We start from the raw sequence: 15777 nt of genomic DNA, 5'->3' as shown, positions 1-15777 counted from the left end.
GGTAATCAATCGGTTATCTCCTATCTTGATGTTGCTCTGCTGATATTTTTTAAGAGCTACGGCTGGGAACACAATGTGTGCCTGTCGCTTGTATGTTTTAATTCCCTTTATCACCTTGCTCACCATGCATTGCTGAGTTATGTTGTAAATACACACATTTGTCATTGACTGAGATACATGTTTTTACAGCACACGCACAGTATGCAGCTACCCGCTGATGCTTTTTATTTATTTTGTGGCTTATTGGGATCATGTGGTGCAGTAGTCGTTAGAGCCAGTACAGAATGCCAGCTGTATGGTGAAAAAAATACATAAAGAGTACATTGGATTTATTTAAGTGGCTGTGCATTCCCAGTAAGACCTTAAACATGTATTTCCTTTCTTCCACACAGCTGTCAAAGGAATTCACTACAGGAAATAAGGGGTTCTCTAATGCTACAGTGCTCTCACTCCAGTAAGTCTCACAATGACAATGCTATTCACCGATGGTTTTGTCCATATATCTGGAAACATACTTCTTACAGTACATTTAACAGTATGTTGCACCTAATAATTGCAGAATACAATCGTCAGTAAGTGGGATTTGTGTCCATGCAGGAAACTTCCAAAGAGCAGAGTTGGATCAGTGAGAAGGGACGGGGTCACTGCATCAATAGAGATCATCTTCAGCGCGAATTCTACCATCACAACAGATGATGTTACAAGTGTGATGGAAAAGGCTGCTAATTGTACATCTTGCCTACTGGCAGGTGGAACTTTCGAAAGTAAGTTAATGACATGAATCTAGTATGTTCATCTGATCGTTATCAAGTTTGATGTGTCTGCAAGTAGTGCACACCCGGAAAGGTTTGAACAGTTTGGATTCATTCTGTCCTACAGGGAAACCGTGTTTATTCACAGATTTGACGGTTGCCCTGTGAAACTCAAAACTCTCTGTTGTTTTAATGTTCAACAACTACACTCTGTTTATTTAGTGGCCTGTTGGATAATGCTGTTCGGTGCTCAGTTATTTCTTATTTTTGAGTATTTTTGTACTCACTTGAGTAAGGTGTGCTGAGGAAGAATCCTTTTGTGTTTCCTCTCAATAAAGAGATCGATTTTTGCGCTGCGAAACCCTGTGATGAGATGACTACCAATTGCTCTCTGGTGGATGGAGGCTTTGATTGTACCTGTAAGGAGACCTACATCCAGACGAACTTCAGTGACACAATCTGCATTGGTAAGGACATAGAGAGAGAGAAAGAGAGAGAGAGAGAGAGAGAGAGAGAGAGAGAGAGAGAGAGAGAGAGAGAGAGAGAGAGAATCTAATCTACTCATTTCTATATTTGCAGCTTGTCCCGAAGGGCAGTATGCAGTGGATTCTAGCTCTTGTGAATAGTAAGTTCTAAAAATGACAAAACACATTCTGAAAATATTACACTTTCCATCTACCAGCATATTTTTTCTCCAACTCTCTATTCCTACCTACCTTCCTTCCTACCTTCCTTCCTACCTACCTACCTACCTACCTACCTACCTACCCATATCCATGTTTGCATAGATGGATTAAATAAACCATTCTTCTTATCTTTCAGCTGCAAATTTGGTTACTCTGGTTTCGACTGCAAAGAACGTGAGTATACAGTATGTATTAGACAATGAGGGCAAAAACAACAACAATTACATAACAATGACAAGGCACAATAATCCCCTTAAATTCAATGAAGTTGAACACACTTACAAAAATCAGATGTTTCAGTAATCTTGGTTACAAATATGCAAAACAACAGAACCTGCTTGTCATGCTTGTTACACGTCTGAACACAAGTATCATCGTTTTTCTGTGAACAACAGACTCTGCACTTTTTTAGCTTTTCAGACCTTTAACATGAACAAAAACCTATAGAACACACGAGTGGAGAGAAAAACTGTGAAATATCATATGTCTCCTTTAACCTCACTTCTCTCCATCTCCCCATCACCAGTTTTTGTTTCTCCTGACAAGCGTCTGCCTTCAGGTCCAATTCACTCAAGACTCTTCATCTGGAGTCACATTCTTTTTTGTGATACCTGCGAACATTTGCACGACCCTTCATGGTACCTTTCCTCGATTTCGATTTCATAACTGTCTATGTCACTGTGTTTTTTTAGACTGGAAGCTGGCACTGGTTATCGTTGGCTCCGTGCTCGGGGGCCTGCTGCTCATCACACTCATCCTTCTGCCCATCCTGGCACTGAGGTGAAGCTCTTATCTGTGCACTCTCTCACCCCCCTTCATTCATTTATGCCTCCGTCATGCCCTCGTCTCACTCGCGTTACACATTAACCTTTATTTAACTGGGTTAATTATGAACCTTTTTTTAATGCTGACATGGTAGCAAGGCATTTTCAATGTGTGTCACTTTATTTTATACATTAACACATTGTGTGAATAATTTGACTTGAGGAAAAACCCAGTTAACTAAATGGTCAATACGGACTAAAAGACATTCATGTGTTAACAATGATAGTAGACAGTGAGATATGCCCTTTTTTAAATCTTGGTAGATCCTCCAAGAAGAGCACTAAGGAGAGCAAACATGAAGACATCGGGACACCTTATGTCAGTCACTTTCCTGCCAAGTCACCGATGGCTAACGGTAACGGCAGCTACGCTAACAGCCAGAAGCCCTCATATCATGGGTCAGGCTATGAAGGTGCTGGGGTGCCCAAGATCCCACGAGCAACAACCAAAAGCAACTGGGACCGCAGGACCAACCTGGAGATGACTCCTAGCAACAGCCGGCAAAACCTGGTCCCTATGGGCAGTAAATCGGTGAGCATGGCGATGTGGGAGGGTAGTTTGGGTAAAGTATGAAAGGTTTGTAGCATTTTTCTTGAAGGATGGAGAGAGAGAGAACCAACTGAAACCACATTTAGATCCACTAGATCCAGATTTTTATTTGGATCTGCACCAAATTGCAATAAAAGAGGACCAAGGATATACTGTACACGCTTGATTTTACAATTCACTCATAAGAATATTGTTCTTTTCATTAGCGGCTCTACGACGACGAAGATGACTCATACACTCGACCCCAGAGCAACCTCTATGCACCTGCCCCTGCTCGTCCACAGAGCAACCCATACGCCCAGAGTCGACCTCAGAGCAACCCGTACGCTGCGAACCAGGGCCAGAACAATCCTTACTACCAGCAAAGATAGAAGGGATGACGAACCCAAAAGGTTCATGACATTTACCGAGATCGAGACCTTCTTCTGCCCAATCATAAGCTGTCATGAATCATTCCTCTCTGTCCTCGACTAATCTTCTAAGAAAATTTGGTGTGTGAGAAACATCAACGATCTTTTTAAAGGTTTCTCAATATTATTTACCATGAGCCGATTAAACTATTTCTTATTCACCATCATCTAACTGAAATGGCATTGGTCCAGAAATGGATTACTTTTAAATTAGGAGCTGTTTATGAGCAGCTAATATATCCTGCTGCCAATGAGTTTACAAATAATTGCTTTGTATTTTTGTGGGTTTGTAATGAGTCTAGTTTATGTGCAAATATTATTTTTTGAGACAAGTTTTCTTTCGTTCCAATAAAACCTTTGAGTTCTTCCTTTAAATCCAACCTTCACATATTTCAACATAATTTGTGTAAGATGTTTACGACATTGAAATAGATTTATGTTCTATTTTATATATAAATGTGAGTATGTTTTGTTAAGTAATATATAACTTTTTCCTTTGTAAATCATTATATCTTTATGATATTTTATTTCATTTAACCATAAAATGATTTTTAAAAGTATCTTAACCACAACATTTGTACATGGATTTAACACTACTTTGAAATAAAGGGATTCCCACTTCTTTTGTTGTCTCACACATTCTTTACCTGAAGAAACACTAATGAGTCCTTTTGCCGGTTTAATTTTACGCCTTAAAGGTTGACAGTAATATTAAAATAAACAAATGATTCCTGATTACCCAGGATATATTTGATTTAAACAAATGGTAGTTAAAGCATGAAGGTAAATTCAATATTCAAAAGTTCTGCTGTTCCCAAGACGGTGTCTTTTTTGGTTTCACCGCTAGAGGGAGCCAAAGTCTAACACTTTTTGCAAATGAATACAAGGCTGACAAATAATACACAATACAATAATAGACTACATAAGGGTTTGTGTGTCCACAGGATTTAGGAACCTCACGGTGGACAAATGTGTTGGGTTGAAACTTAAGTCTTTTAATGGCATTTGATAAAAAAAAAAAGGTCAAATAAAATTCTGTTCTCTCGGAGTAAATTATACTAATAATCGTTGATCTGCAATTTTACAAACGTCATTCCCTCATTAACACGCAAAAACAGAAACAGGGTGTCTGGTTATTTGAGTTGTTTTACTGACACAAACTATATAACATTTGGGTCTCACCAATGTATAAAGCATTTGTATACAAGACATTAGAAGAAACAGTATGTATTAAAAAGTAGGATCATTATTTACATAGAATCTCTATAGATTCTCTTATTTTACAAAACTGAGGACTCTCTAATATCTCAACCAGCAAAGAACATGAGTTTCAGGAACAAATGAACTGTGCTGCAGGAATTTAACATTTGATCTGATGAGCCGTTGCTGTGGCCCCCGACAGAGCAGATCCACATATTAACTGTCATAGCTTCATTTTAGTTTTGTGAGGAGAACAAGACTTTTCAGCAGGCCTTCATTAGTCCAGCAAATTGCCAAAAGCAGTTTGTGATAAAGTTTTCGCTTAATTCTTTCAGTAACAACCGTGACCATTTCTTGCAAAGTACTAGCTCTCGTTTCTTCTGCACAATAAACCGATTAAGCAACGTTTGCGGTTTAAGGTCACACATTGTAAACGCACAATAAAGAAGCCAGCAGAGGCTGCAAGTCATTTAATAAGTGTCAATATGACATTGTAATGTGGCACTGATTTGATAATAAAGTCTTACTCACACTTCCCATAATGCAAATGCTTTCAATGCAGTCAAGACCTGATGCTTTTATAAAGATACCTATGTGGCTGACTAATATTGTCCACTACAGCCTTCTCTGTGTACAGCTACAAAGGATATCTATCTATCACAGGTTTATATGGTTACAATTCATTAAATATGTGCCAAAAACACCCTTGTACCATATTTGTGGCCAGATTGCACTTCATATGTATATATTTGTATATCCCTCTATACTATACGCTATATATAACTATAAAATCATCAGTTATAATTTTTGTTCTTGTGAAAATCCAAAGAAGGGCTGGTGAAAATCCCTCATGATCACATTTGATGAGGAATTCAGGTAAAGAAATAAATACATCATGTCCTTTGTGTTAAAATGAACCTTTACTTTGTATGTGGATGCATAAATAAAGTAAAAAGCACTAAAGTCTGTTTTATCCCCGGGTTTCAACTGAAGACATTGTTAACTAATTGCCTCACTGTTACACAAAAATGAGTAGTTACTTTTTCTTGCTGATGTAGACAACATACCAACAACAAAAAGTTAATCTTAGATGAAGTTTATGTAAAAGCAGAAAGCCATAAAAAGCCAAATTACTCCCATGTCACATTGTTGGTCTGCTGTTTCCTCCAGGTCATACGACGTCTCAATCCCACAGGCACAGTCCTCCTCCTGCTCCTCTGGATTAAGGATGCAGATTTAGATTGAGTGGACACACTTTATATTAAACAAACTCCTGAACACAACAGAAGTGAGGAGGACGGTTGATTATTGAACGATGGCCTTTGAAGGTCTTCATCTTCTGTCTTTTCTACTGCTGTCCCAAGGAATCCACCTTTCTCAAGGTACGTGTGGATCTCGAAACAAGACATTTTCTAATGTCCAATCTGTTGGGATGCAAATGAAAAACATTGCAGGTAGAAGATTATAATTTGTGGGACTTTTACCAATTTTACCAAAATAAGTTTAAATGGATTTAAACTTTGATCTTTGCTTTGATTATTTTGGACTGCAGAGTTTCAACAAGTCTGATAAAACAAAATCTTATAATTATTGACTAATTTTATTTACGTGATGTAAAGATATTGTGTACAAGGTAACCCTCTGCCTCCTAAACTATCTTGGCATAGTGATGAATATCCTGAAATAATACCATTTGTGTTTAACATTACTTTGTAGTCATCTCAAAGTTTTCATGTGGTGGTAAGAATTACATTTTTTTATTGGGTCCTAACTGTCCACAATAATCTATCTCATATGATTTCCTGAATTCTCTCAGGTCAAAGGGTGGACTCTTCTTTCAAGGTGAAGAATTAACTACCCTTTAAAGGCCAAATCACATGATTTGAGGTTTAAAAAGCTGCATCTGTCATAAAGATAGTAACTCATTTGTCAAGGAAACAGTAAAATATTCTTTCTTTTCACCCAAGGGACATCACACATTTGAAAGCCTTTTGGACGATGTTGAACCAGGACAAGAGCACATCGCACCAATTAAAACATAAATGGTGACTTTTTGCAACTGTGTGTGATTTCTGCAGGAAGCTGTGGAAGCGCTGAGTTTCAGTGCAGCAGTGGACAGTGTATAAACGTAGCCTGGAGGTGTGATGGAACCAAAGACTGCACAGACGACTCGGATGAGCTAAACTGTCGTGAGTATTACTACCAGTCGCTGAAAACAAGCACAGTGGCCACCAAGCAAATCCTTTATGAGAATCCAGGGTTTCTGGGATTTGGGATATCCACCAGATTATGTGACTGATAAAGGGGAAACTTTTCAATTGTTCTGTTGGCAGCGAGTCCCTCGTGCACCTCACAGCAATTCAAATGTGTGACAAGTGGTGAATGCATCTCATTGGGATTTGTCTGCGATGGAGAGGAGGACTGCACCGATGGCTCGGACGAACAAAGAAGCTGTGGTACGCTGATTGATTGATGCTGACTGTTAACATACCTGTGATATAAAAATCCTGATGATAAGCTCTGTGCATATATGAGCACAAGCTTACAGGCAACCATAGTGAACAAGAGTTCAACCACTAGGTGGCCACATCATCCCAGTTTGAAACTGAAGCTCTATGATATTCATTGAGTTCAATTTAAACTATATTTACAGACCTGTAATCAAATGTTAAACGAAACAGAAGAAAAAATGGGGCCAAACTTAATGAGATACGTCCTTTTCGTGGTTTACAAAAAAAAAACTAACCATGTGGGTCAAGGTTTTCCATTTCAGAAAGACAAACAAATGAACCTATATTAAAGAATCGAGAATCTGGCCTGTACACATTCTGTTAACTGAAAGTATAATTTAACTGCATCATAGCATTTTTCTAAACTAACCCCACCCATTTCCTCTTGGTTCAGGGGGAAGGACCTGCAGCTCGGACCAGTTCACATGCCAGGAGGGCCAGTGTATCCCAGTTAGCTACAGATGTGACCACGTGAAGGACTGTGTGGACAACTCTGACGAGAACAGCTGCAGTAAGACATCTACTGGGAACTGAACACACTGTACCTTACATACTGGACATGTTTCCTTCTTTTGTTCAACAAGAACCATCATGTTGGTATTAAAATATGTTTGTTTTTGTGCAGACTACCCTCCTTGCACTGAGAAGACTTGTGCTAACGGGGCCTGTTATAAAAACTCTCAGCACTGCAACGGACCGCAGGACTGTCGAGACGGCTCTGATGAATTCAACTGCAGTGAGTCGAGCGTGATGGAATTGGAGCTGATGAAAAAATTATCTATTCTGCATCATTTCCTATCCCAAACGAAAGTTTTATAGTTTATGAAATTACGGTTGAGATGCACTGAGACTCATGTGCAAAAAATTACTTAACCCAGGTTTATACATCTCCAGATTCCCCCCATACATTGCTGCAAGTTTGAACTGTAGACATTACATAAAGATAATTTATTATAGACTCATTTGGAAGTTTATTAGTCAAATTAATGCAGCGTAATTTGATTTTAAATTTGATCAAGTTGTGGGCCATGTTCTGTTCAGGGTTATCTAAGCGATTTGTACAAATTGAGGTTGCTTTAGTTTAGCTTGTGAGATTCAGTTTGATTTCCAGTGGGTTTCAGTGACTGACAGATTGATCCTAAATGTCTTGACTCTGTTGGTTTTCAGCGACTCAGCACTGCCCCATTCACCAGTATCAGTGTTCAAATGGCTACTGTATTCCAATGTCCTTTGTATGTGACCACTGGGACGACTGTGGGGACAACAGTGATGAACAAGACTGTGGTAAGGATGACAACGACCCGACAGACAATGTACAGGCCTGTGTGATTTCTACAGTTAACAATCAATTAAAATAAATGTGCTACAACCCAGAAGACGTGTCAGTGCTGAACTGATGAAGTTTCCTCGTGAAAAGTCCAAACTGTGATCCAAATATTATAGTTAGTATTGATAATGCTAAACCGGAATTCACTATTCTCTTCATATATGTATAATTTGCTAAACAGTTTGATTTGAGATTCACTGATAAACTTTGTGGAAATTTTCATTTTCCTCTTCAAAAGTGGCTTTCAAATGAATAAGTAATCGTTGTTACTTTAAAGGTTCAGTTTGTAGAATGTAGTGACATCTAGTGGTGAAGTTGCATGTTGCATGTCTCCGTAGAGAGGACCAGCTCCTGATGTAAACGTGAAGTATGTAAATATAAACATTAATTTGTACAAGTTAGATGAAACACACCAGTGAAAACATCACCAGGACTGTTTTATATTTAATTTCTGCTAAATCACCAAAATCGTTCACACTGGACCTTTAACGTTAGATTGACGGATTGAAGTAGATGGTTAAGAATTAAGCGTGAGTAAATGTGACTTCGTTCATCAGCGTATCCGAGCTGCAGCGGCAACGAGTTCACGTGTTCCAGCGGTCGCTGTATTCCTCAGAAGTGGGTGTGCGACAAGTTCAACGACTGTGGGGACTACAGTGATGAGAAAGGATGTGGTGAGAGAACTTGTCACTGAGGGTGGACTATTACCTTACACAGGAAAATTTGGTACAACATGAAGATTTATTTACAACATTGCACAAATGAAAAATTTATTGAAAATAGAAACAAAAACACAAAAACAAAATACTCGGAGCAGTTTGTACAATTGTTTCTAATCCGTTCCTCAAAGGCTAGAAACTTTTTTTTAGCATAAATTAAAAAAGTAGCCCATGGAAATTTTTAAGAAATCATAATCACAAGTGTTACTGGTGTTTTCAGACAGCAACTCTCGGGACTGTTACCCTGGTGAGTGGGGATGCCCGGGCTCTACAGCTTGTGTACCAGTGGGCAAAGTGTGCGACGGCAAACCCGACTGTCCCGGAGGAACAGACGAGAACAACTCCACCGCACAGAAAACCTGCAGTAAGTCACACAGTACTTCTTCACATAATACTGCTGCTACATGTGACAGCTTTCATTTCTCTTTAGTCTTTACACTGACTGTAAAAAAGGCCTGATCAGAGGAAAACCAGCAGGACTGAATACAAATGAGCTGAATCGACTGTTGCTGTAAAAAGAGATGTAGTCGAACGTAGGCTGCTGCACATGTGCCTCACTTTGATAGGACTATAAATGCAGGAGCACGGGTTTAGACATTATGGCCGTATAATTCCCATGTTTGTCATGACAGTAATTATAGCCTTTCCCTTCCTTATCGCCGCCCTCACACCTGACTTAACACGATCATTTACTGGTGGCTGTCAGGTGGTTCTGATAATGTTCTGCCATGATAAGGATCACAGTAGAAACCTGAAGGGATCTGACCTCAATTTAACTAGGATGTTCACTTTTCACACACAGGCCTTGATCGCTGCTCCACCCTGAGCTGTGAGTTCTTCTGCCACCCATCTCCTGAGGGAGGCGCTTGCTACTGCCCCGATGGTTTCGTTGTAGCCAATGACAGTCGTTCCTGTGTCGGTACGTTTCTTTTTCATATTTATCTACAGTTGCTGTGTCGTCGGTCGCAGTCGATTCTCAGGTACCTAGAGCTCACACTGTTTTAGAAAAGCTCCTTAAACATTGAATATGTTCCCTCGCTAAAGAAACTAAATCTTTATTTCCTGTCCAAATAACAATTTGGTATCCTTACCCCTATGTCTGTTTTATTGCCCAGACTATAACGACTGTCAGATCTGGGGGATCTGTGACCAGCTTTGTGAGGATCGTCCTGGGACACATCACTGTAGCTGCGCCGGTGGATACTTCCTGGAGCAGGGTCATATCTGCAAAGCCAATATATCAGGTACAGACTTTATACAATATCTTTGTGCTGCTATCGATGGAGTAAAGATAGTACGTGACATATTTAAGAAGACGCTACCATGTAATCCCTGATGTGTTGTACAAGCGCACAAAAGCATTTACTAAAAGTTACATTTTTCTCATGTTTAACAATAACACAAGTGGGTTTTCTGTGTGTTTATGTACCTTTTCTCAAAAAACAAATTCACCGCTGAAGTCTAGTGTGTGTGTTTTCCAGCTGGACTACCACAGCTCATTTTCACAAACGGGGGAGAAGTGATGATGGCAGATATCCACGGACGCCTCGTCAGAACTCTGGTGCCGTCTCAGGGCAAAGGTTATGCTGTGGGCGTGGCCTACCATTCGCGCAGTGACATCATTTTCTGGAGTGACACTTATACCGAAAAGGTCAGTCTGGATCATTGTCTGATCATTTCTTCTTTACCTTTTGTCGTAGCTTCTTTGTACGGTTGCAATCATTCACCAGTGAAATGTAGCAGTTATAAGTTGTGATCTCGACAAAAAACGCCCTGTTGAAGCAAGACCGAGACCCTCTGAGACTCATTCCAAACTCTTTCTTTCTTTTAGGTGTATTCTACCAACTATAATGGGGGAAACATCAAGGAGGTTCTGGCGGTCTCGGTCAATAATGTCCAGAACCTCGCTGTGGACTGGATCAACTTCAAACTCTATGTCCTAGAGGCCATGGTGGAGCGTATCGACATGTGTGACTACGATGGAGACAATCGGGTCACACTGGTGGCTGAAAACCTGCATACGCCACATGGACTGGCCCTGGACCCCACAGTGGGGTGGGTTTAAAAGCTTTTAGTCTTGATATCAGCTTAGAATCAGCTTAGAAATTCAGATGTCAAATGAATCTGATTAATGTATTACTTATTATCGTCAGAGATTTTTACTGGCATTGTGTAGCATCATTTCATGTCTGTTCTTTGTCTGCAGCTACATGTTCTTCACAGACATGGGCACCAGCACTGAGCAGGTGAAGCTGGAACGTGCCTTCATGGATGGCAGTAATCGCTTGGAGCTGGTGAAGATTAGACTCGGCACTCCGACAGGAATTACTCTGGATATCGTCAATCGGAGGGTCTACTGGTCTGACAGCCACTTTGACACCGTGGAGACTGTCACCTACAGTGGGCTGGACAGGTAAAGGTTGAAGATTTGAGGAAGTAACTTTCAGAAACATTGCGTCCATGTTGTCTTCTCCTTGATGGCCATTCTCTGGTGTTGCTGTTTCCAGGAAAATGGTCCTTAATGGTGGAACCCAGGCTCCGCATCCTTTTGGAATTGCTGTGTTTGAAGACCACGTTTTCTTCACTGACTGGACCAAGATGGGTGTGGTGAGAGCCAACCGGTTCAACGGCAGCAACACTTCACTTCTCTATCGGACCGCGCAGAAGCCGGGTCATGTTGTTGTCTCACACCCTGTCCTGCAACCTGTTGGTGAGGAAGTGCACCTCTCACCTGAAAGGTCTTTCTTCTTCACTGTTCACTGAAATGACCACACCTGCCGTGTCTTGCAGTGATGAACCCATGTGGCAAACACAACGGCGGCTGTCAGCACATTTGTGTCTTGAGTCACCGCTCCGACAATGAGGGACTTGGCTTCCGCTGCAAATGTCGCCACGGTTATGACCTTCAGCCAGACCGTCACACCTGCTTTAGTAAGGTTTCTTTTGGTTTAAACAATAATGTACAGTGTTATATAATATCTTTCCTTCTCAAATATTATCTCAAATCAACAATTTATTTACAAGAAACAGTAAAACATGCAGGGGTCGTACATATGATCACATTCAGAGAGTCTGATTCCCTGCCAGTCACCACTGTCCCTCCTTTAAACAGAGGTGAAGGACTACTTGCTGGTGGCCACCTCTCTTGCGGTGCGGGGAATCCCACTGAACATTTCCCTCCAGGAGGACGTCACCCTGCCCCTCCATGGGCTTGGGAGTTCCTTCTCTGGTTCTGCTGTCGAGTTCGACGGCAAAGAGGAGGCAATTTTCTACAATGACAGGTCCAAGGGACTTATCTATAAGTCAAACCTCAATGGGACAGGTGAGTTTTTGTGGCATATCTGTAATGAAACACCAATGCTTAAACCACACAATGCTAAAAGCTACACATTGTTATCATCATCCTTTAGGACCCATCTCACTGTGGTGATTTTCTTTGTGCATTGTCAGTCCAACAGATTTTGACAGGCTACAGAGTGGGAATAGTTGATGCCATGGCTTATGACTGGACCTCCAATGTTTTGTTTTGGACCACAAGCTCTTACAAGACGGTGGTGGCCCTCAATGTCAAAGACAAGTCCAGACGAGACATTGTGACGGGCCTGAGGAACCCAAAGGGAATCGCAGTGCATCCTAGTGCTGGGTGAGTGCTCAAAGTTATCAGGCGTATATACATTTCAGTCTTTTAATGGTTGCACATAAGTACATTGAGATAAACAAATCTGTCGTCCAACGTGTCCCCTCACATGTTGACAGCTTCTTGTTCTGGTCTGACTGGTACCGTCCAGCGGTCATCATGAGGGGCTTCACTGACGGCAGCAATGCTGTTCCTCTGGTCAACACGACACTGGGATGGCCATACGGGCTCTCTGTGGACTATGTGTAAGATTCAGAGTGCAACACTGATCGATTCCTGCAAACGATTTAGAGCAAGAAATATTATAATGAACTTTGAATGGACCCTCCCTTTAAATGAACTGATGAATTGCTTGTGACTGGTCTTCGACAGGATGGACAGGGTGTACTGGGTGGATTCCCTCTTGGACCAGATTGGTCACATTAGCATCCAAGGCTATGACAGACAGGTGTTTACCAATATCGGCCAGATCACTCAACCCTTCTCTCTGACTATTTACTCAGGTGGGTTCCTCACTCTCTCCTCATATGCTGCTGCTTTTGTCAAAGTAAAACCTAAACTTTTTAACAAAAGTCATTTGTTTTAACAAACAACACATGTTCAACACAGCGGGAAACTAATGAAATGCATATTCCACTTACTGTGCACTTTCTGAAATGACTTTAATACAGCTCACAAACATTTATTATATTTTGTGAAAGTGTATCATTTTCTCAGTTCCTTTATACCACTGTCTTCTCCATCTATTTTCAACATAGATTACCTGTACGTGTCTGACACACGGACCAGAGGAATATTCGAGATGAGGAAGAGGGATGGAGGCGGAAACATCATGATCAGACAAGGAGTCACTGGGATCATGAATGTTAAGGCCTACACAGCCGACCTTCACAGCAGTAAGTTCACACACTGGAGTCCAACACTCCCTCCCTACAGTAACTGAGGTTAGGTAAAGGCCAGAACTGTGACAGGTTAGATAACTGAGAACACGAACTGGATCAAGAGGATATGACTGCTGTTAAGCGGGGAGAGAATTAACAAAAAAGATCATATCCATATTGCATGTGTCAAACAATGACTGCAGGTCCAGGGCCTTAGATGAGCAGGTAGATATCATAATCTATAAAAACCCACTGACCCTCTCCATCATCCTCCCGACAGCGTTAACCAGCCGGTGCAATGTGGTGGCCAACGGGCGGTGCAGCCACTTCTGTTTCCCAACCCCCTCCTTCAATCGAGTGTGCGGCTGTCCATACGGCATGAAGCTCCAGGCCAACCAGAGGGACTGCATCAAGGACGATTCCGTCATCCCACCCGACAACATCTGTGGGGACAACTCCTTCGAGTGTGACGAAGGACGTTGCCGGCCCAACTCCTACCGCTGTGATGGGGTCTTCGACTGCATAGATAAGAGTGATGAGGCCAACTGCACAGATACAGGTGGATCTCTCAAAAAACGTGTGAGGATTAGAATTATTGAGTAAAGACAAATGTGTTAATCCAAGTACCTGCCTCTTATGTCTTTACCAGGAGCGACCTGCTCTCCACAAGCATTCACCTGCGACAATAAGCACTGCATCCTCACCGGTTGGCGTTGTGATGGCATGGATGACTGCGGCGATGGTTCTGATGAGAATAACTGTCCCACTCATCTTCCCACCACCTGCACAGCCGACTTCTTCACCTGCGATAACAGCAGGTGTATTTCTAAACTGTGGCTGTGTGACGGCGACAATGACTGTGGCGACGGCTCTGATGAACGAGGCTGCAGTAAGTCTGCGGCCGTCAGCCCATTATCATTTCAGACTTTATGAGATTGCACTTCATGTTATTCTACACGTTTTTAAAGATACTGAAAAATCGCTGTTATATCTGTGATTGGCAGATTCAACCATCACTACATGCCCCCCCACTTACTTCCTGTGCCCCGACCACCGCTGTATCTACAACTCCTACGTCTGCGATGGGGACCAGGACTGCCTTGATGGATCTGATGAGAAAAACTGTGGTATGGGAATCACTATGACGTCACAGTTTATGTCGATTGTTTATGTCTAACAGAGATATCTTTGTCTTTACTTATCTTTTCCCTCTTCTTTCCTTCTTCTTCATTTTAAGAGTTTTCCTGTGCCTCCTTTGAGTTTGCCTGTGCCAGCGGGGACCAGTGTGTCAATACGATATATCAGTGTGATGGGGTGTTTGACTGCAGGGACCATTCTGATGAGCGAGACTGTCGTAAGCTGACAACACAGACTTTGACTATATATTTAAAAAAACGATCATGAAAATTGTGTTATTAGTGATGTATTAATGATTGATTGCACCTCTTTACATTCTGATTTATGTCCACTATTACTAACAATTACCTTTTATCCTAATTTTATTGGTTTGTAATGTGATTCATGTGAATCAATGCAATCGAATACATATTACACCTCTCTCTTGTTTTTCAGATTTCTGTTTCTGTAAATCACTGAAATGTTTCACTGCAGTTTCAATCATTTAAAATGTCTTTGGACCCGACAGCCACTCGAGGACCAGGCCTCTGCCACAACGATGAGTTCCAGTGCCAGGCCGATGGGTTCTGTGTACCAGGCGAGTGGGAGTGTGACGGACATCCAGACTGTGAGGACGGATCAGACGAACACAACTCCTGCCCACCTACCACTTGCGGATCCAGCAACTTCCAGTGCACCAACAAAATGTGCATCCCGACAATTTGGCTGTGCGATGGTGACAATGACTGTCGGGACATGAGCGATGAACAGAACTGCCCCACTCCTCCTTTCAGTTGTCCATCCGGCCAGTGGCAGTGCCCCACTGACCTGGCATGCATAGACTTGGACAAGGTGTGCAACGGACAGAGGGACTGTCCCAACGGAGCAGACGAGTCACCAATCTGCAGTGAGTTTTCTGTCTTGCATTATCGTGCGATATGTCTTTCAGTCACTTCAACATAATCACAAAGTACATCTTTCAAAACAAAAAATAAGAACTTCATGAAGGTGGCAGAATGTGGCCTCAAAGAGACAAAAACACCAAACTGTGCAGAAACCGCAAAGTGTGAAAAATATGCAATTAATACAAAACATAATGGCCTTAACACTTAATTGACAGAAATCAAATAAAAGCAAAAGTCGCTAACAATAAATGCAGCTTGTT

General features: G+C 41.5%; 2 protein-coding genes across 2 annotated transcripts in view; both read left to right on the top strand.

The window, feature by feature from the left end:
• Positions 1-1093: 1093 nt before the first annotated feature.
• Positions 1094-3845, top strand: LOC128426909 (uncharacterized). The gene is made up of 6 exons (XM_053413973.1): positions 1094-1219; positions 1332-1377; positions 1575-1612; positions 2131-2218; positions 2527-2794; positions 3019-3845. Exons 1-6 carry the CDS (start codon positions 1126-1128, stop codon positions 3181-3183), a joined length of 699 nt encoding a protein of 232 aa, XP_053269948.1. The 5' UTR covers positions 1094-1125; the 3' UTR covers positions 3184-3845.
• A 1892-nt stretch (positions 3846-5737) lies between these two features.
• The window catches only part of lrp2b (low density lipoprotein receptor-related protein 2b), a 31383-nt gene continuing 21343 nt past the window's right edge, over positions 5738-15777 (top strand). The window contains exons 1-25 of the mRNA XM_053414344.1: positions 5738-5804; positions 6501-6611; positions 6756-6878; positions 7327-7443; positions 7558-7668; positions 8100-8216; positions 8817-8933; positions 9199-9342; positions 9781-9897; positions 10094-10222; positions 10460-10629; positions 10810-11033; positions 11185-11391; positions 11486-11688; positions 11769-11909; positions 12091-12300; positions 12429-12621; positions 12735-12860; positions 12988-13118; positions 13374-13511; positions 13777-14055; positions 14146-14385; positions 14501-14623; positions 14734-14850; positions 15142-15519. Of these exons, the coding sequence (XP_053270319.1) occupies positions 5738-5804; positions 6501-6611; positions 6756-6878; positions 7327-7443; positions 7558-7668; positions 8100-8216; positions 8817-8933; positions 9199-9342; positions 9781-9897; positions 10094-10222; positions 10460-10629; positions 10810-11033; positions 11185-11391; positions 11486-11688; positions 11769-11909; positions 12091-12300; positions 12429-12621; positions 12735-12860; positions 12988-13118; positions 13374-13511; positions 13777-14055; positions 14146-14385; positions 14501-14623; positions 14734-14850; positions 15142-15519 (4033 nt within the window). The remainder of the gene's footprint in view (positions 5805-6500; positions 6612-6755; positions 6879-7326; positions 7444-7557; positions 7669-8099; positions 8217-8816; positions 8934-9198; positions 9343-9780; positions 9898-10093; positions 10223-10459; positions 10630-10809; positions 11034-11184; positions 11392-11485; positions 11689-11768; positions 11910-12090; positions 12301-12428; positions 12622-12734; positions 12861-12987; positions 13119-13373; positions 13512-13776; positions 14056-14145; positions 14386-14500; positions 14624-14733; positions 14851-15141; positions 15520-15777) is intronic.

This window comes from Pleuronectes platessa, chromosome 21 (assembly GCF_947347685.1).
Source record: "Pleuronectes platessa chromosome 21, fPlePla1.1, whole genome shotgun sequence".
Classification (NCBI taxonomy): Eukaryota; Metazoa; Chordata; class Actinopteri; order Pleuronectiformes; family Pleuronectidae; genus Pleuronectes; species Pleuronectes platessa.
The sequence above is the reverse complement of the archived record's forward strand: the minus strand, read 5'-3'. Positions and strand labels throughout refer to the sequence as shown.

Excerpts from the sequence above, each read along its gene's own strand:
- LOC128426909 (XM_053413973.1), top strand. The coding sequence starts at position 1,126 with ATGACTACCAATTGCTCTCTGGTGGATGGAGGCTTTGATTGTACCTGT. Across the intron at positions 1,378-1,574 it reads GATTCTAGCTCTTGTGAATA|CTGCAAATTTGGTTACTCTG; the intron begins GTAAGTTCTAAA and ends CTTATCTTTCAG. Across the intron at positions 2,219-2,526 it reads CTGCCCATCCTGGCACTGAG|ATCCTCCAAGAAGAGCACTA; the intron begins GTGAAGCTCTTA and ends AAATCTTGGTAG.